The sequence below is a fragment of the Pomacea canaliculata genome, linkage group LG4, assembly GCF_003073045.1.
Source record: "Pomacea canaliculata isolate SZHN2017 linkage group LG4, ASM307304v1, whole genome shotgun sequence".
NCBI classification, from domain to species: Eukaryota; Metazoa; Mollusca; class Gastropoda; order Architaenioglossa; family Ampullariidae; genus Pomacea; species Pomacea canaliculata.
The window spans coordinates 5,420,394-5,444,340 of NC_037593.1; the positions used below are offsets into that span (position 1 = coordinate 5,420,394).

Below are 23,947 nucleotides of genomic sequence, written 5' to 3' on the forward strand. Positions count from 1 at the left end.
AATAAGAGCAGTATTTTCACACAGATCTACACTGTGACCCTCGGACCATGATGGCTCTCGCGAATTACCGTGTCATCTCGGGAGACTTGGGATTTCATGTTGGGTCGAAGGTGGACCCGTGTTCATTTTCTTCTCTGTCATTCTCAAGCTTGGACAGACTTTTACGGGTATCTCAGGTTTAGTAAATCACGAAAGGATGTAGAAACAGTTAACAAGACGTTGTTTTAAAATGGGGTGGAAAGCTTCTTCTCTGCTGGTGATCCTGGCAGTTCTGGCAGCACTGGTCTCTACGAATGGTAAGCTCTTATTTCAGTTTCATGAATGAGCGACCATTAATACGTTAAAAAATAAGTAACATTTTTATTATCCTCGGAATAGGTTTTTAAATTTCATGAACATACCCTTTGAGAGGTCTGGAAACGGTTTAAGGCAAGTACCCATACCATAGACTACGACTGGTGTACGAATACGGCTGCGAATCATTCCAAGAGTAAAGCTTGGAGCCTTAATTCTTTGATCGCATTGTGTGAAGTAGAAATTGCCATTCTGATGTTACTTTTTTTTTACGTACTTTTCACAGTATTCATTTTGGTGCTCTCTCTCTCTTCTTTGTGTGTGTGCGTGCGCCTAAACTTAATTAGTACTCGCACATATACATGCATGCTTTACATATTGCACAGATGTATTATTCAATATACTAAAGTTGCATCGTATATTGCAGTAAGTAGTAATGAAGCTACTTTACATTTCTTTCTAAAGTTACTGCTATATATTGATTAGAAACCCCACATCTTGATGCTTACAGGTGATGCATTGAACAAGTCCTGTGCAGATGGCAGTGGTATTATAATCCCTCATGGGCAAACTTTCATGCCCAATGTCAATGACCCCTGTCACATATGTAAGTGTGACAACAGTTTCCCCATTTTATGCCACACTGCAGTCTGCTCACCACCCCCAGGTTGTGTGCGCATCGAACAGATTCCAAAAGAGTGTTGCCAGTACCATTGCTATGATGCTGATGGCAATAACTTAAAGCAGCCTGACAAGAATGTCAGTGCCACAGATGATGGCTCATCCGCAGGAGGTAAGTCTTTGGCAAGATGCTTTTATTTGCTTCATATGTACTATGTATTGCCGGCCAATATGAGGGGACATTAAGCTGAGGTCTAGGCTATTAAAAATCGGATCATCAGTAGGGCTGCTAAGAACCAGCACAGGTCCCGGGGTAGACTGTCTCTTCGGGCCCCTTGTAATTGTAATAATAAATTATTATCCCAGTATGTAATAATATGCCTAAAATTCGATTTTCAATATCTACATCTCATTCAGTAGCATAATATAGACTGCAGACATTAGGACAAGTGCACTAGGATCTACATTACTACTTGAGCATTGAGTTGTTTACACATGAGTGGTTAGTAAATGAGGAAAAATGACATAAGTATTTAAGTATTAAAGAAAGTCCTGAGACCTAACGGAAAATTATATTACCCATTTTTAGTGCATTTCAAAGAAAAGTTTTTTTCTTTAAACAGATTTTATGCATTTATTGTACAGAGTAATAAAGAAGCTAGATTTACTCTTACCAGATTTTTTCAAAAATGTTGCACGGAAGACATTTTATTTATTGTGTATTATTGTTTAAATATAGTTTCTTTTTCATATTCCTGTAGTGTGATGCTATCTACATTTTAATCTGCTTCTCTTTTTGATCACTTTCTTGTCACTTGTAACTTGTAACTACTAAGCTGCTTGCTGTTTTTCGACTTAAACTGTTAAGGAATTTCTTTTGGTTCTTGTTCTCATTATTCAACTGAAAATTTACCTTTTATCTGAAATATTATTATACTATTCAGCTGTCTAGTTTGCTTACTTATTTAGGTACTCGTCAGTCTTTATTCAAGTTCGTATCAAAATATACAAACCTAGAACTGTTGCCACATTTTAAAATAATTGATGGATGTGCATCAAAATCTGTTTCTCGTTGTCAAAAGAAATGCTTTCCATGTGCAGGTGAGGATAGCATCACCAATCTTTCACTGCGACTGGTGGCCAGCACTGTTACATCTTTCCTTGTTCTTGCTTTGCTTCTTTTCATGGTCCACCGACTTCGTCAGCGTCGACTCATGTTAGCAATGCGCCGTAAGTCTCATGGCATGCAGTTTCATAGATGTAATTTACTGTTCTAAATGGGTCATTATTCATGCTGCTTGAAAACCCCCCACTTATTTCCCTGTTTTATTATAACATTTCAGATGCCATCTTCGTTTTTTTTCAGGCTTTGAGGCTCATGCCAGGCAGCATCATGGGAATGATGATGTTGATCCTTACATCCCCGCTGCCTTCCTGCAGATTGAGTGCCCCCCATATGAGGACCCACCACCACCATACTCTCCTCCTAAACCACCTCATATTCTTGCAGAGGATGCACCACCCCCATACCAGGAGATTGAACCAGATAGTGGTTCTACTGATCAACTACCACTTGATTCCAATGCCAATATATTTAACAACAATAATAATAATGATCAGTCGTGTAGCAACCACGGTGCTGGTGGGAGCACTACTCCTATGATAGATTCTCAGGATGCCTGCCACGGTGATCTGGTGTGGACAAACCGTATGGAAGAAGGTAGATCAGAAGCAGTGAATAGTGCTCAGGGACCCAGCTCTACCTGTGCACAGAATGTTACTTCCCCGGCAGATTTCCCCTTCTTTGGCATGGGAGCAGCAGTAGAAAACAGTGCAGGAAACTCCAACCCAACCAGACTGTCCTTGCTTGACATAAAACACCCAACTGGGACTAACTTTGACCAGCCATATGCCATGTTGCAAGAATTCACTGATGTAGACCCAGTTAGTGTTGGACAGCCACGGCCCTGCAGTGCAGTGGATGTTGGGAGTGTAGTGAGAAATGGCGGGCGCCAGCCAGGGCGTAGCTGCAGCTTTTCTTATGCACTTTCTCCTGAGCAAGACTGGCCTGTTGTGGCCCCTGTGAACCCTATGTCCCGCAGTTATCACACTTCCATGATGGACAGTGGGGTACAGACACATGGCAGTTACATGGCCTCCTTGTCACGCCGTCGATCTAAGCCTAACAGCAAGGATTCATCATCCTGCAGACAGGCCTCTTGCGAGGATGCTAAACTGGCTGGGACCCAGCGAATGATCACACGACCCAGCTTGGGAGGTGATAGCGCCATGCAACAGAGTCACCGGCTGCTGCAGGAGGAACTGAGACAGAGTCTTCCTCCACTGCAGGCTGGAGCTGGGGACGAGGCTTCCTGTGCTGCACCTGCCATTCACAAAAGTTTAACCACTCGTGATCAGGATCAGAGTGCTCCTCCAGGGAACATGTTTATGCCTCGGTCCCAGTCCTTGAATTCAAACTTTTCTGTGTGCTCCGAGACGGGGGAAAAACGTGTGCCCCCTTGTTTAGAAGAAGGGGGAGCATCTGTTCTTCAGAGTGATTCCAAATATCCTGAGCACTCCACACCCAGACATCACTTGGCTAACATCAGCTTGGTGGATCTGGATAGACTCAACAATGCGTGTGGCAGAAGTTTTCAGAGTGACTTCCCTTACCGGAACTTTAATCATCAAAATGACACTGCAACCTCTGTGGATAGCTGTGCTGCAACAAAAGCAGACTCTTCTTATAGTGTAAGAAACAAACTGCCAGCGGTATGCAGACAGACCTCGCGTAAACCAGTCAGTCATCCTCCAAGCCAAGAGCTGCGACCTAGCCACTTTGGCAGCCGGACTCTTCCCTCCAAAATCAAGCACAAAAAGATAAGTCTTGTGCCTTTAGAGAAATCACGGTTGTCCAAATCAAAGAAAGATAAGAACAAGAGCAGGAAAAAGGGATCCTCAGAGCCACAGTGTCATGAACACAAAGAGAAACCACTGCAAAGTGTTGCTTCAGGTAACCCCGAAGACGCTGAGACACCTGAAGGGTGGATGCTTCAAGGGAGAGTAACTGATGCTCCCAAAGGTCGTCACCCACCTTCGCTATCCCCTCCTGTGATCAAGCAGTATGGGTTCCTAGAGAACCTACCCCATGCTGCCCCAGCTCAGGTTGTGGAGGACAATTTTGCCGAGCCAAGCCGATACACTGAATATGGGAGTGACTTGTGGCATGGTGCAAATGTCTTAGTACACCCATATCACACCCTGCCATCCCAGACAAGGCTTCCCAATGCTTCAGCTGCTGGACTTCGCCACCTACCATTGGTAGAAGAGAATGGCGTGCACCATGGTGCCAACACCCAACATCTGAAGGTCAGAATTCGGCCCCAGTCTGCAGGTCCTACAGTAGAAGCAGCCTTTGAGCCCATCGCAGGTTTGTCACAGAACTGTGTGCCAAGGCGTAAAGTGAAAAGCATTCGCTCCAAAAGAAGTCGGCAGTCCTACCCAGCTGTGGAAGGGGATCCTAGTGCAGACAGGAGGATGGTAGCATGTATGGATCTCAACTTTGTGGAACCTCATCAGACAAGTGACCGGGCCCCAATAGTAGAAACTGATGCAGCAGGTCTTGGCTTGGTGCTGAAGAGACAAGCAGGAGACCGCGGTATCGGCAGAGGGGCTCATGACTATTCCGATACACTAGAGACTCATATAAGTAGCTATGTCTAGTGACAAATATCAAAGTTATTTCAAGCGTCTGTTTGAATTGGTAGGACCTGCAAACAGTCTTAATTTAGATGTCTGTCTTGACATGGCAGAGTTATCATTCTCAACCAAAGAAGACTATAACAAGTCACCTGCTAAGCCCAAAAGTGTTGTTACATCCCATCATTGCTTCTCTGATCAGTAATGTCACTGTGCGCTGATGCTGTGTTGTTACAGTTCTGTGTTCTTCACAAGTTTCTAAAGGTTTTCTCCAACTCCATTATTTTTGCACTGGATTTAAGTTTCAACATTCTTTTAGCATTTGTACTCTTTAGGCTTGTGCCTAAACATTTAATAATTCAACTGCTTTAAGAGAAATGTGCTCAACACTACAAACTGCTTGTGACAGATTTTGAGTAATCTTTTAAACAAGCAAAAAAAAAAACAACAACAACAACAGGAGTCCTGCGCCTGTTCATTAGAAGATGGAGAACCTCCAAGAGAGACATAATATGCATAATTTCTGTCATTGTTTGTACAGATCCTGCTCTTTCTGTACAGTGTGTTGAAAGTTTACATAATCTCAGGCCTGTTTTCTGTGAGCACAATTCAGCTGTATGCACATTGTGAGGTGCATGATGTTTTACAAAGATTTGCATCTTGCAGTTGCTCTCAACAGAATTTATTTATGGAAGCACAAATTAGGACTGTTTTAAGCTGCTGTGTTCAGTGCCTGGGTTTTAATGGTTTTTGAGGTTTAAAGCATGTAATGGCAGAATTGATGATTGTGATTCATGAACAAGACTGTCGCATGGAACCAGCATTATGCATGCAGTGAGTCTTATTTTTTTATGTTATTCATCATTTGCTTAATTTATTTTCTGAACTCTACAAATGTGTTTTGCATGCACAAATATTTACATATTTGTGAAAAAGCCAGTTAAACATGTGACATATGATGCTTTCTGCATTGTCTACCAGTGTCTCACAGTTGTGACCATGAATATAAGTAGAGAAAGTGATTGAAGAGAATGTTAGTTCTCACATCAAGTCTTCCTTACAGCCAGTGCTAGCATGAGATTTCTGTATGGATTTGTGTGGCTGAATTAAGGTGTGTCTCACTTAACATCTATACTAGCATCTACAGCACCCTACTTCACATCTTACTGCAGTATATGATGAAAGAATGTGAATGTGGCAAGAAAATGTAAGTAAAAGTATAGCATTACAATGAGTAGACTGTTTAACTTGATAGGAACTATCACTATCATAGTTATTTGTGCAAACCGAAAGATTTACTGTTGTGTGCTCTGTATCCATGCAGTTTCTTTTTAGTGGCAGCTTTCTTCCCTTCTGTGTGACCTTTTGTTTTTTCCATTGATAATTCGTACTTTAAGAGTGCTTTTCTGTGTACTTTGTAGTGCCTCATCTTAAAGAGCACAAGTCTGTAAGGTTACCATTTTGCCAAAATTATTAATTTTCAAGTTAATGAAAATTGTTATGATATTTAACACCTTAAGAATATTTTTAAGTGGTAATATTCCTAGTTTTGCAATGAACAATGTGTGATGTTTACATTTTATTATTTATATATTTTTTTTTTAGTTTTGTTTAGTCCTTGTTACTCTTCGAGGAGCATAAGGCTCCACACTTCGCCAGTAGCCCCCTTAAGTTGGGCCCTTGTGGTTCCAGCGTCCTTTTCCTCGCTTTCTACTGTACATTTTATTATGCCTACATTATAGCTGTTTCAAGAGTCACGAAAAAGTGCATTCACAATAGTAAGAATATAGTTACTACTTTTTTTGGGGGGGAAAAAAATTGGACTGAAAATGTGCTTTTAAAAGTACTTCTTTAAAATCAGTTGGGTTGGGTTCCATCCTAATTACCAGTGGCTTTGCGTTTAGAAAATAATTCTTTGTATTTTTATATTATTTATTTACATTTTGTGCAGTGATGAGCAGGTATTGATGCTTCAATGGTTTCTTCAGCCTATAACACTCATGATCAGTGACTATTTTTGCTGATCTTATTTTTTAAATATGATCACACACATGACGGCCTGAGATATATATCTCAGGATTATTATTCTTCTCTTTCCACCCCAAAACTATTACTAATGCTGGTACTATTACTACTAATTAAAAAAATCCTTGGTAGCTCCCAAAGATTGAGTGCTTCCAAGACTTTTTAATCTCTCCTTTTAATCCCATTTTCCTGTTTGCTTCTGTCTCCTCTGGCCACCACCATGTCCTTTTCAGTAAACTGTTCATTTAAGGGTAAACTAAGTCTGTGAAAAGACTTTTGTAGGCACTTGATAATCAGCAATGTACAGTGCAAACCCCTACCATGCCTTTTTTACCCTGCTTTTATTGTGTTTTGGTCTGAAAGATGTTTAAATTATATAAGATATATATAAATGTAATTTAAGATTTTTGAATGCATGAGCTCCAGTGAGTGTCAAAATTATAATTAGTACTTAACCAAAGCCTGCATGTCCAGTGTGTGCATTGCAAGCAACTGTCGCTTAATCATAATTTATTTAAAGATCACATTATTGTGCTCAGTCATGTATTTCAGAATTCTGTGATGAGATTAGTGGGTTCATTTTCATTGCCCTTTTTGCCTTTTGACAGGTCAATCACAGTTGTTGTGAAAATTTGAAGGTTGTGCTAGTCTTGTGCAACTACTTTTGCCCATGTTCAAACACTTGGCATATTTCTTGAAACATCATTTTTTAAAAGAAAAATCAACGTCATCAAATAACAAGTGCTATGATCCCCTTGCCATTCCTAAAAATGCACAAGATTCTTGTATTTTTGAAAGAAAGAATCCATGTTTGGTATTGTATTTTCATTAAGTTCTACAAGTTTAATGCTGATCTCAGCAGTTATGGACTTTGTCTCGTACTGTGTTTTCAATGCAATGCATTTTTGAACAAAAAGTTCACCAAATGAAAATGGCATCTGTGGAAAATGTGGCTGTTTAATATTTTGGGCACCACTACAACAATGTATGCAGACAGCCAAGTACACGATTTGAATGTCTTGTCATCTCCATGTAGTAAGAGCGCCATCTAACTTTTGTAGAATCCCTTGCTTGCTATATCCCCCTTCCTTGATGTAAGAATCTTTTGTTACGAGGTCTTGTAAATCTTGTGAATTTGGATATCATGGACTTGCCCTTCAGATGTCTTTAAAATAATTTTGAGACCAAAAGTAAAAAAAAAAAGTTAGGGGTATATTATTTTTAATGTATATCCTTATTATTGAGGTCATGTAACCTTGTGGTCATTGGGAGAGGCGTATTAAAAGTAAATTGGGTGGCATAGGCGGATTATTAGGCAAATTTCTAGATCAAGGAAGGGAAAAAGGAAAAAAAAGCTTCATAAGAAAGGTAATATGTGCATGTTTGCATTTTTCTTTATGTGTGAAGGCATAGCAGTAATTTTTATTGATAGTACGGTACTTTTATTGGGTCCTATAACATTTAAATCAAACCTTTATTGACATGTTAGGGAAGTTATTTTTTGTGATTATTAATGTTGATATAACGTGGCTCAGTCACAGTTTGACTTACAGTGCAACTCAAGCTTTACCATCCCAACTTTGGGTGTTTACTTTTTTTTTTGGTGTTGTGAAGAAAATGATTTGTTTTAGTGTGATATGTATTGTTAACCTTTGTAACAAATTATTTTCATATGAACATGGCATGACGTACACCTGTAGCTTCACAATACAATTTGTTTCATGCATAGATGCAAGTGCAGCACCTTTCCATTTTTGGCATCAAGTACTGCATTGGTTCACTGGGAAGGTAATTTATGATTTGGGCGGGATGTGGAAGACAGCAGTTTTCTCCCTTTTCTGGTTGCTGGCTTGTATCTGACCCTCCCTCCCCTCTCCATCTTATTGCTGCTTTCTCCAAACATACTCTTAATAAACAAGATTGTTTGTTCAAAACATGTTTATTTACTTTATTATGGACTTTGGTCTTAACTATTTGCAATTATTTAATCAGTTTACTAGTTGTGTACAAGCTGTTGTGGTTTTACTTTTCACGACCTATAGGCCAAAATATTGTTGAAACCTACATAAATAAACCAGACTGAATTCTTGAAGCTCTACTACCCAAGACACCAGGGTTGTTTTGTGCAAAGAAATTTTGAGAAGTTGATAAACTTGCAAGGTCCAAGAAAACACAGCCTCAGTCTCATTTTATAGCATATCATCATACCATTTTTTGACTGTACACTGGACTTTTTACCAAAGCATGGCAACACACTTTTTTATGTCACTTACCAAAAGGGTAATTCAAATTCATTTGTTGCAGAAACATCGTCTGACAAAAAAAAAATTTCTTGATCATGTTCCAAATACATCTGACACTTTCTATGTACACTTGCATGTTGGTCAAAATGTGGAACAGCTCATATTCCAATTAGTATCAAACTCTCAATATCTTCATCAAGGTTGACAATACATCAATAGACTACAGGTATTTTATAGGACACCATCCGGTGTTTCTCGCCATAAATAGGAGAGGATGAAGAAAGAGTTTGCTATCAATAACTAAGACTACATAACAGCAAGCTATAGTCCTGTAAACAGGTGCCACATGCAGAATGTGTGCGTATTACAGATGCAATGAGACGTTTTTACCGCTAAGTGGATGCCTGATTACAACACAGAAAAATACATCACAGTGTAGGCATGCTTAAGTTGTAGAACACCTGCAACTTTGTTCAGGAAAAACATTTTTTTAAAGTCAAATCCTATAGATAAGATGCAAATATGGAAACAACAAAATCTTTGATGTGTAAATATTCAAGGAAATGAAAAATATTGTCATGTCTTACGATTGTGTTTGAGGATGTTACCTGTAGCTGCCATTACATTTCAGTTCTGAAGTACATAGCAAAGAAAACCATAAGCAAATAACTTTAGACTCTGCACAACTTAGTCAAAAAAGAAACAAAATGTAGCATCCTCTGATAAAAATAGACTACTTTAAATCACAAAAACTTCAAATTTGCAAACATGCGAAGTGTCAATAGCTATTTACATAGATCAGGTTGATTTGATTCCATCTACTAATACAGTTTGTCAGCATGCAAAAACCTGTAAACACAAGAAAAACTGTTACACTTTTTAAGACAATAATAAAATTTTTAAACACATACCCAGGATTCAAGTTCTATACAGATGAATAGTTTTTTCTTCAAGAACATTTGATTTAGATTTCACTGTTACAATTCTAAAACTAGTAAAACTGCTAACCAACAATGATGTGGCAAAAAGTGATACATTTGCCACAAGTGAGGTATTTGCCAGTGAACGTGTTCTACAAGTTAATGTTTCTTTACAATTAACTACTGCATGAAAACAGCACACATTATCTAGATTATTTTTATGCATTAATTTTTTTTTCAAAAACATCTTTCATTTGGAAGGTGGCATTTTATCTTGCTCACCTTTTCAAGTACAGAGTAATGAGTATGTCATCAAAATCAGCCATCTTTCCTGAAATCTACAATAATTTCTTTTGTTTTCTGAACGTTTAACCCGAAATAACTGTCATCACACCATGTAGAAAATGTTCAATCTCCTGTCTGTAGTAGGAGTCCTCATCATTGGAAATCAGTCCTGCAAGTCCGGTGTCGTTTGCAAATTTAATTACAGGGCAGTTTTTGTTCCTGAGTACAGGGCAAACATAAAAGGAGACAGTACAGTCCCTTGTGGAGCATCAGTATTGGTGTACACTGTACAGAGTATCAGAAATGACATCTCTAGAAATTCTTCTAAACTGAGGTCTGTTGGTCAGATAGTCTAAGATCCATGGAGAAGTTCTGGTATCAACATTCATCCAAATTAGTTTTTGAACAAGCAAATGACATTGCACTGTATTGAAAGCATTGGAAAAGTAAAAGAACATTAGACAAATACAGGTGTTTGGGTTCTCCAGATGTGGGTAAATTCTATTTAAGACATGAAACACTACACTACATTTAGTTCTATAGGCAAACTGTTGTAGTCCTAATGCGTTCTGAACCAGGACTAGAAAGCGTTTGGGTACAAGCTTTTCAAAAACTTTCATTACAGCAGAGGTTAATGCAACAAGGGGGTAAATCATTTAATTCTAACATCAGGATTTTCTTTGGAACTGGCACTATGCAGGAAGTTTTCAAGCGTAAGGGTTAGGGTTTGTGAATCTAAAGCTCGAAAGAAACAACTTGAAAATACTACATAAAATTTTGGCGAGTTGGTCAGCACAGTTCCTTGGGATAGCAGGTTCTACTTTGCCAGGACCAGATACCTTTTGAGTGCGCATTTTAAGAAGTTGTCAGCACACCTACTCTTCTGAAAAGACATTAAATCCCCCTCTCCACTTTCATCTTTTGAAACACTAATAAGAACCTTTCAGCTTATTTCTATCATCTAAAATCATGGCAGTCAAAGCGACAAAAGAAACTATTCAGCTTATCTGCGTACTTTGCCAATTTCAGAACAATTTCATTTCTGAGAGGGGATCAGGAATGCTGTAAGTCTGGAAAGCAGTTTGGTAATTCTAAATTTCAGCAGTGAAATATTTTATATCAAGATATTTTTGTATTTTTTTTTCAAATTTGATCACATTTTATAATTTATGCAGAAATACTGCTTACTTTTTCTTTTGTTTTAAGGAAGTTTTTATTATCTGGTGCATTATCAATAATATTAATCCTAAAGTATTGTTATTTATGTAAAAAAAAAATAGCTGTAGTATTGTGACCTGCATGCAAAAAGAAAATACAATGAGAATCACAATCGTCCCTGACATCATACACTATACATGTAGTGAAAAGTACACAATTACAGTACAGAATTTGAAATGTTGAGTTAAGGATATGTCAAAGGGTTTATAAGTACCATGTAAAATATTGGTGCACATTTCACACTGTCGTCAGTTATGAAAATAGTTTCTTGATTTCACTTTGGCTGACAGAAACTGACATTGCACATAGTCAGTCAACAATTAACATCTTCATAACAAAAGACTAGCTGTCCATTTAATAAAACTTGCACCATTCAACAAATGTTATCACAAGAATGCTTATTTATACCCACCACCATAATCATTCAACATGAACAACTGGTAATATTATATATTACATAATGCAAAAAGGAAAAAAAGGATTATCACAGAAAATTAGAAAACAACTTTCACAATCTTCAACACTTGTCAGAATTTTAGAAAATAATCTGAGCAGTCACTTCTTCAGGAGACTTGCTGAATACTAAGTTTGGTGGGCGGAGGTGGGGCGGTTGGCGCTCAGCAGTTTGTATCTAAATGCCACTGGTTGGCAAGAGAAGGTAATACTAAAGTGGTCATACCATTAGATAAAATTTATAGATTTTCTTTCCAGTATTTCCAAGAAGAATTAATGATATCACTGTCTCAAATACCAAAGCCTATTTGAAGGAGACTACATTTGTGCAAAGCAAATTCTTTTCAGCTTCCAGCTTTGATGATGACTTCAGGGTGGCAGAGGTCTGCAAAAGTGGAAAGAAATAACCGTTTTTGATGGTAAAATTCATTTCTTCGAGTAACTACCAGTGGCAAGAGATTTAGCCACATGCAAATGTTGGGATAACTTAGTGAACTCTGCAAAGTGCAGCTTGCTACACTTGCAAATTTTTTTTAAAATTCATCATCATCATCATCAACATGCTTACCCTGAAAGTGAGAAGGGTTTTTCTCCAAACACCCTGAGCATGAAAGTTGCAGCATAGTTGGGGTGAAATGTGGATGGAATAATGATGTAGGTTCCAGGTTCCAGCTCAAATCGCCCACTGACTTCACGAAAATTGATGTATACACCATTTTTTCCACAATCTGGGTTGTATCGGAAGTGTCGAGATGGCAGTTTCCTCTCTGGTGTATTTGTCTACAACCATGGAGAGAAATGTGAAAGGATTAGTTTGGTGTGTTTATTGAAAAGTGTTTCCACCTTCTGGATATTTGGCAAGACGGGGGGAAATAAAAGGAGAAATAAAAGAAGCCAGCACACCCAAAGAAAACTCTAATGGGTAACATTGTGAAGAGGTGTAGAGAAAAACCAGAAACAAGATCTGAACCAAGGAATTTACAATCTCTACTGCAGTGCTGGAAAGTGTCCCAGAATGCAAAATGTTTATGATACAGGGAATTCAAAATGATGATGATATCTACCACATAAACATGATCGGCACTTTACTATTAATTGACACGGTCTAAGAAAAATAATAAGCAGAGAAGCTTTTCATACCTTGTAGATGCTGAAACCAATTTGCAGACTCTTGGGTCTGGATCGACGCAATGTTTGCTTTATTTCTTGCATGAGGGATATAACAATGATGCATTTGCCTTCAAATTCTGCATCATCAGTTTCGAAGTTGAACTTGTCTAAGAAAAATAGAGAAATACTGCGAGAAGTAGTAAATTAACATTAATATTCACATGACATTTGTAGATAGTCACCAAAGGCCATTAAATTCCAGCATGGTTTTAGTGTACAAGATTTTAGGGTTTGATTTCGTTCCCTTCATTATGTAAGGTGCATAAATCTAGCAGATTTTATTCCATGCTGAACACTAGAGTTCTTGAGCTGTACTCCATTATAAGCATGTAAGAATGTAAGAGACAGGCACACTTTGTAAACCAGAATGATTGTACAGTCGGACCTCGATAAGTCGACCTTCCCTAAATCGAAAACTTCCCTATATCAAATTAATTGTTAGTTCCTGGCCAAATACCTGCGCCTATTACGCTTTTTCCCTAACTCGAAAACTCCGTAAGTCAAATTTTTTTTCAGGTCCCTTTGAGTTCGACTTATCGAGGTCCGACTGTAACTGCCTATGGTTAACGCAACAAAGTCGTTTGGTGAAAGACACAAACATTGCTTTGGAGAGTTTTTATGCAATACAGAAATGATCTATTCCAAATCACTCACTTCATGTAGTTAAGTAGCTGCAAATTGACTTGCTAGTTGTCTCTCTTAAACCATGATTCTGATTACTTTCCAAGACTACTTCCTTTGTGAAAATGGTCGGCACATGATGTGGCAATATTGACAAGCATGCAAGGCATTTGGAGCTTAGTTATTACTTCCTTCTCTCTCTTTCTCACACACACATGCACAAAACCAACCTTATACATGATCTTGAGTGTTCACAAAAACAATGAACGCAGCACTAACCTGCTTCACGCAGAGTGAGCAGAAACTGAGGGTTAGTGGCAAACATCTCCAAGTTGTTTCTTGAACCTCCAGCAGACTCTCCAATCACCCATTCCCCAATAATGGTCTCCATGTGACCTGCACATGCATGGGAAAAAACCTGTGATTTATCCTCTTCTTCTACTATTGTGCTGCCGGACAACTTGAGAAAAGTTTAGATTCTATATGGTATTGCTTCTACTACTGCTACTACTAATGATAATGTTGTGACTTTAATGACAGAGCTACATAGGTGTGCACACACAAAGTTTTCTAAAAAAAAAAGTCATATTTGTGTAAAACCAAAACTGTTAGTCTTCCCTGCATTACAATTATCAGTTAAAAGACCATTAACTGCAGCACGGAGCTATGTAAGACATAAATTTCAAGGTAGCTTTCCACAAAATGTATTCAGCTTTTGAATGCAGTAGTTCCTTACTTAGAAAAGAAGATATTTCTTGATTATCAAATGCTTCAAAAATAAATACAAGTCCAGCCATTGGTCAGCAGCAAACATTCAGGCCTGATGCAAGATATAATACCCTGACAGCTAAATCACTCACCCACAGCATCAGAAACACCATCGCCATCAAAGTCTGGACCCAACAAACAGATGGTCACTTCCTGAAAATGGTGGCAAAAGTCCCGGAATGCTATCCAAAACTCTCCATCATCACGGGAGTCCACCTGAATCTTCTGCTTTGTTGCCTCATCCACCCACTGCCAGTTAACATCGCTAAGAAGACCACATGATTGCTTTATATTTCATTGCTATTCTTTCAAAGGTTCAGCATGGTAACCAATTTACATTCAGCAAAACTAACACTATCTTTCTATTTAAAATAATGTTTGCTGACAAAAAATCCTACTAAAGATCTATGGCCTTTTAGAGGTTTGTCTGACATGTTCATTCAAACATTTCTGGTGATGATGGTTTTGTCTGTTTGTTATTTTTCATCTTGCATTTGTTTGCTGGCTTATTCCTCCATTCAGTGAAAAGTCACTCACTGATAAAATGATCCTTTGGTGTCAGCACTGAAATTGTTGTATCTTTTATTCATACCAAAGTGCGCTAGTTTTAATCCTGTTAGCAATCGCTGTGAAATGGCTTTTAATTCTACAGTTCAAAGATGAAAAATGTAAACTGCTTTTTGTGACAGCTCTGAAAAATGGTGATTTAAAAGTCTGTCTCAACTAAAGAGAGAAAAGTTACATTAACACACTTATCACTCCACGACCCTCTCCACTCGGTCGAGTCTCCCCATGGATTCCGTAAGCGCAGCAACTTTTCTTCTCCCATCTCATGTTGAATCTAAAAAATAGAATTAGGAGGGTGGTAGCTACTCACAGTAGGACGATGTCATCTTTTCAAGTTAATCCTTTACTTGAATTTTGCTCCCAAAGAAGTAAATGTCTTGACAAGTGCAGTGACTGTTTTGAACTGGATAGTGTCACAAAACATAAAAGCCCATCATGCAAACTGTTACAAAACACATCACACTTGGTGAAAATGAAAAAGAGAAGAAACTGTTACTTCCCTAAAGGATTACTTTAAACTGAATTTAATTCCTCCCTTGAAGAGTTAAACTAGGTTACCAATGAGGTAGATCAAGTAATGTTTAAGACAGCTGCTGGTTGCTCATTTTGATTTGCATTACAGCATCCAAAAATGAAAATGTAAGAAATATTTGGATTCTACTAAAGTGTTAAATTATTTGACACTTGGTGTTTGTGTATATTGTGTGGGCAGTCTGGTGGTGCAATAATTAGCACCTGTCACCAATACAGTAAGGGTTGGCTGTCCTGGGTTCAGCTCTTGTCTCAGGCACACACTATTCTTTCTCTGCATGTGGTATCTGTTTACATCTGTTTTATTTGTGTATATTATGTAAATAATTTTTTCTTAATTTTCTGCCTCATGATCTAATCTGATAATAGTAACTCTCCAGTCCATTTACTTATCATCTTTCATTTGCATTTACAACAAGAAAACAAATTATATTTCTTGCAAATTACATCATTTAAATGTTTAAGAAATTCCCTTTAAAGGAGTGTGTCAATTATGGCTGTCTTGATTGCGGGTTGACAGGAGTACGTATTTGAACACAACATATTTTTGAGCCATGACTGGCACTCTATGGTTAAAATGTCTGTTTTCCTTAGACAGTGGATAAGTTAAAATATTTTATTAAAAAATTACTTAAAACTTTACCTTTGTAACACCTGTGACAGTGTAGGCATGTCCAGGTACTAGTCCATTTCCCTCAGCATTCATGCTGGTTCTCCAATCACCCTGTCAAAGGAATCATATAGTTGAAAGTCCAAAACAAGAATGAATAATAAAATCTGTAATCACAGGTTTCAAAACTGTTACAGTTAAGATCAAGTAACTATTATTTGAAATTATCACCTTGTTTACTACATATTTACCTTTGAAAATACGCTGATTTTCTCTTTATTGACATCAAATGAAAGCAAGGATTGACTATAAGCTCTCAACGCTATGGATTTTTTACTGACTCCTACCCTCTCTATTTTTCTGATCTTTTGTCTGTCACCACACTCCTGCCTCAAACCTCTTCTTATCTGACTCTCGTGTTCTAATCATTCCTCCTTCAAAGACAGTCTCATCTGAACAATGTATCTTCTCCTTTTTTCTAGATAGTGGAATGCTCTTCCATATCACATTCGCTATTCTGATTCAAAGGTAGTATTCACTCACTGAAAACATCTTTGATAACTATTATATTTGATCTCTTGTACTCACTTTGTTACCATTTATACATTAACACAATTCAGTTCTACATAGTATTTTATTTGTTGTATCTATTCTTTTACACTTAATATCTCATTTTTGCTTTCATTACCTGTGTATTCTTTAGTGGCTCAGTCACTAAATATGTTTAATGTCAGCGTTATATTATTATCCAGTGTTTTCAAAGTATTTTATTTTTATTTGTTGCTTGTCAATCAGCTGCGACCTACTTTGTAGTGATGTTGCATAATATAAGCACTTTATCATCATCAACTAAACTCTCAGAATGTCGGTTGAAATGCCTTATATTAGCAGATGACACTCTCGCCTAACTGGATGCCAACCAAAAAGCAATGGACAATGGGTCGTTTTCACTCACGTGATACACACGTTAGCAACAAGGCGCTGTCCGCCATCTTCCTTCCCTAACGCTTCGCGTTTCTTCAGCGGCTCTATATCGGCTTGTGTCACGACACCGCTAGCGTCTCTCGAGCACACCAGCGGAGTCGGACAATTGCGTGCTCTTTCACTCAAATAAACAAAACGATTTTGCCTATACGCGTCTGCCTATGTTTATTGATTAAAAAAAACCAAAAACAAATAAAAATAGAAAAACCCTATGAAAACACAGTCACTATAACAATGGCTCTTCCTTTCGTCAAACACATTTACCAAGTCCACCGAACTCCTTGCACACTATTAAAACTCACTGTCTTGGCAATGGTTCTTCTAACACAATCACAAAAGTCCACGGAATCTACTATTAAAACTCACTGTCTTGGCAATCACACTTCGACTAACACAACCTCCAAACTAAAATGTACTCGATCTCTTACACACTAGTGAGACACACTGTCTAGCAAATGGCTCTCTACTCTTAAACAAGCGTCCACCTCTCTCCGAATCCTTTTCTCTTCTCCCTATTAAAACACACTGTCCCGGCAGTGGCTTCTCCCTTCAATAAGAAACACAATCCTCCTCCCCTTCATTAAGTGTCCAGTTTCACCTCCTCTCACTCATTGCTTGCTACCCCAATCTCTCCCTCTCCAGTCACACTTTTTCTTTCTTTCTTCTTTAACATCAAACAAGAACTTTTGCACATTCAAATGCATATTTATTAATTCTTTTCAGACAATTTTTGTGTCTGCTGACAGAACATAACATAAAAAAATCATTACAGGGTAAGAAAGAATTCATATCAAAATCCCAATCTAAATAACATCACTGATATGGATTACTAAGAACTGGTTAGGTAATCTAAAATCCACAAAGAAGCTCTGGCATCAATATTGCTCTGAATTAGCTTCTGAGGAAGCAAACGGCATTTGCATTCAAATGACAATAACATTTGATTCAATTATACATGTTTGAGTAGCCTGTTAATAAGCAAAAAATATTAACAATATTCTGTCAACAGCAAATATTTTGATCAACATCATACAAAGCATAACATCTCCAGCAAAGAACAAATTCTATATTGTTCACAGTTTCACATCAACTTACCAAGTAACTTATCTGATCAGTTGGATATCGTCATGCTATTATAAATAAAGTGCGAAAGAAAAGGAACTACAGTAAGATAATTGTGCATTTTATATCTGAGAATAACTTCTCTGGTAATGTAAACATATACAGATTGCAAGCATGCATTCTGAAAATAAATGCTGATTTCAAACTAAAAAATTGCACTATAGCTACTCAATAGGCACTATGGATTTATGTAAATTTACAATGCAGCAACAAAGCCGAACTATTTTGTCTATGACTGGATTATCATCACCAGGCTTTGTTGCCATCAGGTCAATAGGCACTTTAGACTGCAAAATTCCAAACTTTCTGCGAACAAAGCCTATAACTCTCTCAACGTGAATTCGTACAGAGGCTATTTTTCTCGAAATTTTCAACTTGTAGTGAAGTTGCTTTTTCCCATGGGTAAAATCTGGAATTATTAATTTAGCTTGATAAAAAAAGAACTTCATCTTCAATGTTGAAACCTCTGTCGGCCATAATTACATCTCCTGGTAACAAGTTGGACAACAAAGAAGTATTTTCAATGATGTGTTTGTCTGAAGCCCTGCCACCAAATGCATCTGAAATGTAGCTGATTGAACCTTGTGGTGTGATCCCAATCAGATATTTGGCAGAATGATATTTTTTATAGTTGGAATAAACTTGGATCTGATTGGTTTGGCCTAAGGGTTTCTGTGCTTCAAGTTCAAAACAGTCAACAATAACAGCAACTTTATCTTTAAAGTTTTCTCTAAAGCGCATAGGCATAGACAGTTTCAGAGCTTCTCTTGAAGGCCAGTGCAACAAAAAAGACAACCGTGCTACAAGTACATCAAGAGTTCTATGAAAACTCCTTTGCACAGTTGACACGGATACTTTCAGCTGATACCCTATATCCTGGAATTGGTAGTTCAGTCTGATCTTAATTAAACACAGCAAAAACTCTTGCTCTTTGGACAGTGACTGTGTTTGATTAGACATGTATGGCTCTACCGTTCTGAAAATAAGGTCCATTACTGCCAATGAAGGAAGTCCCGTGTAGAATGGAACTTTAGCTTCATCTTCAACATACAACTGTCTTTCATAAATAGAACAATGTTGTCTGTTTTTAACTGAATCAAGAAGTCTGGTCTCAGAGTCCTGCATGATTGCATCTATATTTAGTCCAGTCAAATCTGTTTGAGTGTTCTGATCATTTGAACATGAATCTTCTATGTCACCATGTAAACTTTCTTCGAAAGCACTTGAGCAACCAAAATCACTTTCACATAATTTTTCTTCCTGGCTTGTCTCACTGCTGATTGATTTTCGCTTCTTGCTTGCAGTATGTAGAGTAGGGACAGATGCATTACTTCTTTTGCGAGACACAAGCCTCAAATACCTGTTTTTCGAAGTCTCAGCTTCTGAGCAAGTACTTGATCGCTCATGTCCCAAGTGTAGAGTGGGAAGCCACGAAGGGCTGCTCCGGAAATTCACATATGCTGGCTTTCCTAGACACAAGAATAAAACAACCCATGAATTACATCTTTGTGATATTAACTACAAAAAAATAATAATAATCAGCACTGAAACAAAATAAACCAAATACACGTCTAAAAAGAAAAATAATGAAGTAGATATAACACTTTTTATCCTCTCTCTCTATAGCTATAGTTTATTAGTCGTGGTCATGCATAATGAAAGTCTTGTTTTGATGTTCACTCAAATCACGTGAACGGTCACCAACCTACAATGAAGAAAATATTTATCACAATGTGTACAACATGCAGAACAACGTTAAATACTTTAGCAATTTGGAAAAAGTCTGGTTTCTTACCGCCAACAAAGTGTTTCGAACAGATAAGTATTTTGTTCCACTTCTCTTCTGTTGTAATATCCTTTCGGTAAAGCAGACGACATCGTTCTTCTGTAAGTTTTCTTGTTTCGTCGCCTTGATTCAAAATAATTTTGGGTATCTTATGAAAAGATACATCTAGAGGAACATTTCGTTTACTGCAGGGCTTGTTTCCGCATCCTTTTATACCGCAGACGACCATGATAACCGATCAGTTGCCAGCAAGCTTCCGTAACCACTGCTTTAGTAGGGTAAGAAAAATGGCCGCTGAAGCAGCTCGCAAAAACTGATGACGTCACGTGAAAACCACCCATTTAAGAAAATTACAATTGAAAATAAATACACTGTTTTTTGTTGGTTTTTTTACTACCTTTTTGGCACAGGCAATGAAAGCACCAGATCTATGAGCATGAAGAATAAGATGATATATGGTAGGGTCATATTCTTTGACATCATATCGCTCTGCTAAGCCTCCAGTCAAGTCTACCAGGGCATCCATTGTTATACCACCTTCAACAGCCTCATAACTTCCATGAAGCCTGTACAAAATACATCAACACAGTTCACAACTTAATAGTGCTTCACATTTCAACAATATTTTCCACATATTCCAGCCTTAATTTATCGCATAGTGTGTGCTAAGCCCAACAAAATGTAAAGGAGTTTCATACTGATCAACTGATCAAACATTTTGCTTGCATACAACTCTTTCAAAGTGCTTCAGTAAATCTCTAAGGAACTAACAATGGTCTTCAAAATAACTGACCAGTAGAGACTGAAATTAGAATACATTTTTAATTTTGGGGATGTATTTAATAATATGGGTCAGTGATTGAAGTCTCAAACCTCTAGTTCTCAAACACAGCTTTTATTCCAGCATTAAAAATTTTCATAACAAACATATTGTCCAATATATGGCTAAAATATCCTTTTGTTTAAACGTCCACAATGCAAACACTGAAACAGCATAGTCATATATCTGACGATGTGTGTCCAATTAAGAAAAGGCCCTTGACCTTTACTACTTACTTTGCATAAGCTTTCTCGATAAGTGCTACCCAATACTCTCTGGGGTCACTGCTATGTCCATAAATGAGCTTCTTGTCTATACATGGTAGACGGTCATCAATATGCACTGGGCGCCACTCTCCAAACCGCCAAAAATTAAAGCACACAACACCCTTATAGTTCTCACCACACAATTTTTGATTACTGGGTAGAACCTATAAAAGAAATATAAATATCATGATAAGTTCAGGTTAAATACAACTTTAAAAGTAATTCAGTATTTCTGTAGTAAATTATGTGCATATGCATTTATGTGTTGTGCATATGCATTTATGTGTTGCATTCAAATAAACTTAAAATACACATATGATAAAGGAAAATAAAAAATAATAAAAAGGTGAAGCATGAAACAGTTTCCTTATGTTCTGAAAGTTAATGTATGTCGCCTCTTCCTAAGACAAACTACAAAGCATAATCTTGTATCTTCATTCTGGCTGCATACACACAAAGAATAAGAAAATCTGACTGTATATAGTAAATAACTGCAGCTTTATAAAAGGTCATGATAGCTTTCTACCTGCATCTGAGAATCCTAAAAACATTAAGGAGAATTTAAAAGAGTAAGAATACCAGAATATCCTAAAAGAAGAACATCAGACAAATTACACTTGCCTTCCTCATGCATGCCTCATTTTGTGAAACTGCAGCACACGAAGAAAGAAACCAGCAATCTCCCAGAATGCCCTGCTTTATGTCATCTCGTGTCACTCCATCCACCATCAATTCTGGAATTTGTCCTTCCTCTAGAAGCTCCTAAAGAGAGATAATACCATCATTATGACATTTAAAATGTACCATGTACTTTTATGTTTAATGACATAGTTGGAAATGAATAAGAAAGTCAAAGTTATGCAAATTAAAGAGAAAGTGTCTCCTGATGTGTGTTTATTATCCACTTTGGTACCTACTGACAAATAATATTTATATCTGTTATTTATATACTGTCTTTCACTTCGTTGTTCAAGTTTTACATAATAATTATATTTTAAGTTTAAATTATTATTACAGTGATGGCAAAGCATTAAGAAGTATTTATCAATAAACGTTTATTGTCTAAATAAAACACAGGCCAGAACAGAAATTTGCCTTTGGCTTACACAAGAACACAAACAACATATCACATGTTGATCACACACACTCTCTCCCCCTCTCATATACAAATAACACCCACCCCAACCCAAAAAACAAAATAATGCTAAAAAATACAACATAACCCTATAAGTTTTGGTGCCTTTTATTGAGGATAGTGATGACTGCAGATAAAAAGGACCTCTGCAGCATTTTTACAGCTAAGTGGCACTTTGCTCTGCCTGCTAGCAGTAAGTAGATAAAAGTTGGGATGGAAAAGATGTGTAGGGTCTGCACTAATGACCTGCAATCTTTCTGACTACATGGGAATTCATGTCAGAGAGTGGCAGTTGTGTTATGCTGGTTGATGATGGACTAGCTTTGCCTCGTCTTTGATAAGGAGGTGGGTCATTCCAGACAGCGATATTAAAAGTGAGAATGCTTCTAACAAGGGACATGTATGCTGCCTTCAGCACTCCACAGCTGACATTGAAGCTGCAGAGTTTCCTTAAAAGGTACAGTCACTGCTGGGTGTTTTTGTACACATGGTTAGCATGATTACAGAAGTGGAGTCCTTCATCTATGACTGTGTCATGGTACTTAACAACTGGTAGCCTTCTGCACCAGTTATCCCTTGATTTGAATGATGGAGAGAGAAGGGTAGTGTCATCTATTTCATCAGGTCCTTTACCAAAGGCCATCTCCTCTGTTTTTCCAATATTCAGCTCCAGAAGCTGTGATCAAACCAGTCCTACTCCCCCACCCCAATGAAGGCAAGATACTGTGTCAGTGACTACTCATCTCTGAGGTAAACCTCTATGGCTATGTCCTCTACATATTTCACAGGTTTTGGAGCAGCACTGTTATTAGTAAGCTCATTAGTGTACACAGAAAACAGGACAGGGAAAAGTACGCAAACATTATGATATATTCCTCTTGCCTAAAATCATCAATCAATCAATTTCTTAAATTAAAAATACTGAAATAATGGAGAAAGGATGTCATCAATAAAAGAATTTAAAAAAAATATTGAAAAAGTCAATATATAATCTGTGGCTGATGGATGGAAAAAGCCATTCGAAAGAATTTGCCATTAATGTTATTGTAAAGAAGATTCCCACACCAGTATGTACCTTGGCAAACTATAAATCACCCAGCCTACTTGATACTTGTTATACCTGAGGTCTAAGCCACATGATACCACCATCACTGTGACCAGCTGTGCAGAAAAGTGCTGAGTAACCTGGGGTAAAGTCTGGGTCGCAGAAGAGCTCACCGTCTTGAAGGTTGTCCAATATTAGCTGAACATCATCTGGATTCTGACGACCCAAACATTACATACTGACAATTAAGGCACTGAAACTTTTTAAAGATATAAATAAGCCATACTGAATAAATCAAAACACGATGAATCATAATCCTCCAATTGTAATTATATATGACAAATCAATAACACTGATTTGGAAGGTTAATTGTTTTGTTTTTTTTAAATTGAATAAATGTCTTACGGAAATGTGTAACTCTTCATCCTCGACTGCTCGTAGGTGTGTTAGTGCTGTTTTTGGGACATTATTGTTGACAATACCGCCATTTTTCCTTGCAGAAGGTACGCTGCCATTTCCATGACGATCAACAGACTCTGCGCGCTCGACAAGGAGCCTCGGCTTCTGTGGTTCTGCTTCAGACTGCGAACTACTTCCGCAACCCATGTCATAAGAAATCCTTTAAGTTTGCAGAATCCATGCTAGGACGTGTACTTCTCTTCCGTGAGCAGCTTCCTGTCTCATCCCAGATAAAGAAAAACTTGGATGACTACAGTATTTCTCTCGGGATTTCCACACACACCGTCGTCAGCGTACACGTTCAC

The 23,947-nt window shown here is 37.6% G+C and overlaps 2 protein-coding genes across 2 annotated transcripts; one reads left to right on the plus strand and one right to left on the minus strand.

Annotated features, from left to right (window-relative positions):
- Window positions 1-78: 78 nt before the first annotated feature.
- On the plus strand, window positions 79-7,842 carry LOC112562819. The gene is made up of 4 exons (XM_025236345.1): window positions 79-296; window positions 806-1,087; window positions 2,017-2,145; window positions 2,282-7,842. Exons 1-4 carry the CDS (start codon window positions 230-232, stop codon window positions 4,636-4,638), a joined length of 2,835 nt encoding a protein of 944 aa, XP_025092130.1. The 5' UTR covers window positions 79-229; the 3' UTR covers window positions 4,639-7,842.
- A 720-nt stretch (window positions 7,843-8,562) lies between these two features.
- LOC112562821 (calpain-9-like) lies at window positions 8,563-23,936 on the minus strand. The gene is made up of 12 exons (XM_025236347.1): window positions 23,589-23,936; window positions 23,259-23,399; window positions 21,625-21,765; window positions 20,974-21,167; window positions 20,315-20,483; window positions 16,059-16,139; window positions 15,070-15,158; window positions 14,410-14,582; window positions 13,829-13,945; window positions 12,899-13,035; window positions 12,327-12,538; window positions 8,563-12,143 (listed from the first exon to the last, which is right to left on the minus strand). The coding sequence occupies exons 1-12, from the start codon at window positions 23,787-23,789 to the stop codon at window positions 12,128-12,130; spliced, it is 1,671 nt and encodes a 556-aa protein (XP_025092132.1). The 5' UTR covers window positions 23,790-23,936; the 3' UTR covers window positions 8,563-12,127.
- Between the last annotated feature and the right edge of the window lie 11 nt (window positions 23,937-23,947).

Bases quoted from the DNA above. Each gene is read 5' to 3' on its own strand.
- LOC112562819 (XM_025236345.1), top strand. From the start codon at position 230: ATGGGGTGGAAAGCTTCTTCTCTGCTGGTGATCCTGGCAGTTCTGGCA. The intron at 297-805 runs GTAAGCTCTTAT...TGATGCTTACAG, and splicing joins AGCACTGGTCTCTACGAATG to GTGATGCATTGAACAAGTCC. The intron at 2,146-2,281 runs GTAAGTCTCATG...GTTTTTTTTCAG, and splicing joins ACTCATGTTAGCAATGCGCC to GCTTTGAGGCTCATGCCAGG.
- LOC112562821 (XM_025236347.1), bottom strand. From the start codon at position 23,789: ATGGGTTGCGGAAGTAGTTCGCAGTCTGAAGCAGAACCACAGAAGCCG. The intron at 21,168-21,624 runs GCAAGTGTAATT...TTTCTTTTATAG, and splicing joins ATGAGGCATGCATGAGGAAG to GTTCTACCCAGTAATCAAAA. The intron at 14,583-15,069 runs GTGTGTTAATGT...TGGTCTTCTTAG, and splicing joins AGAGGGTCGTGGAGTGATAA to CGATGTTAACTGGCAGTGGG.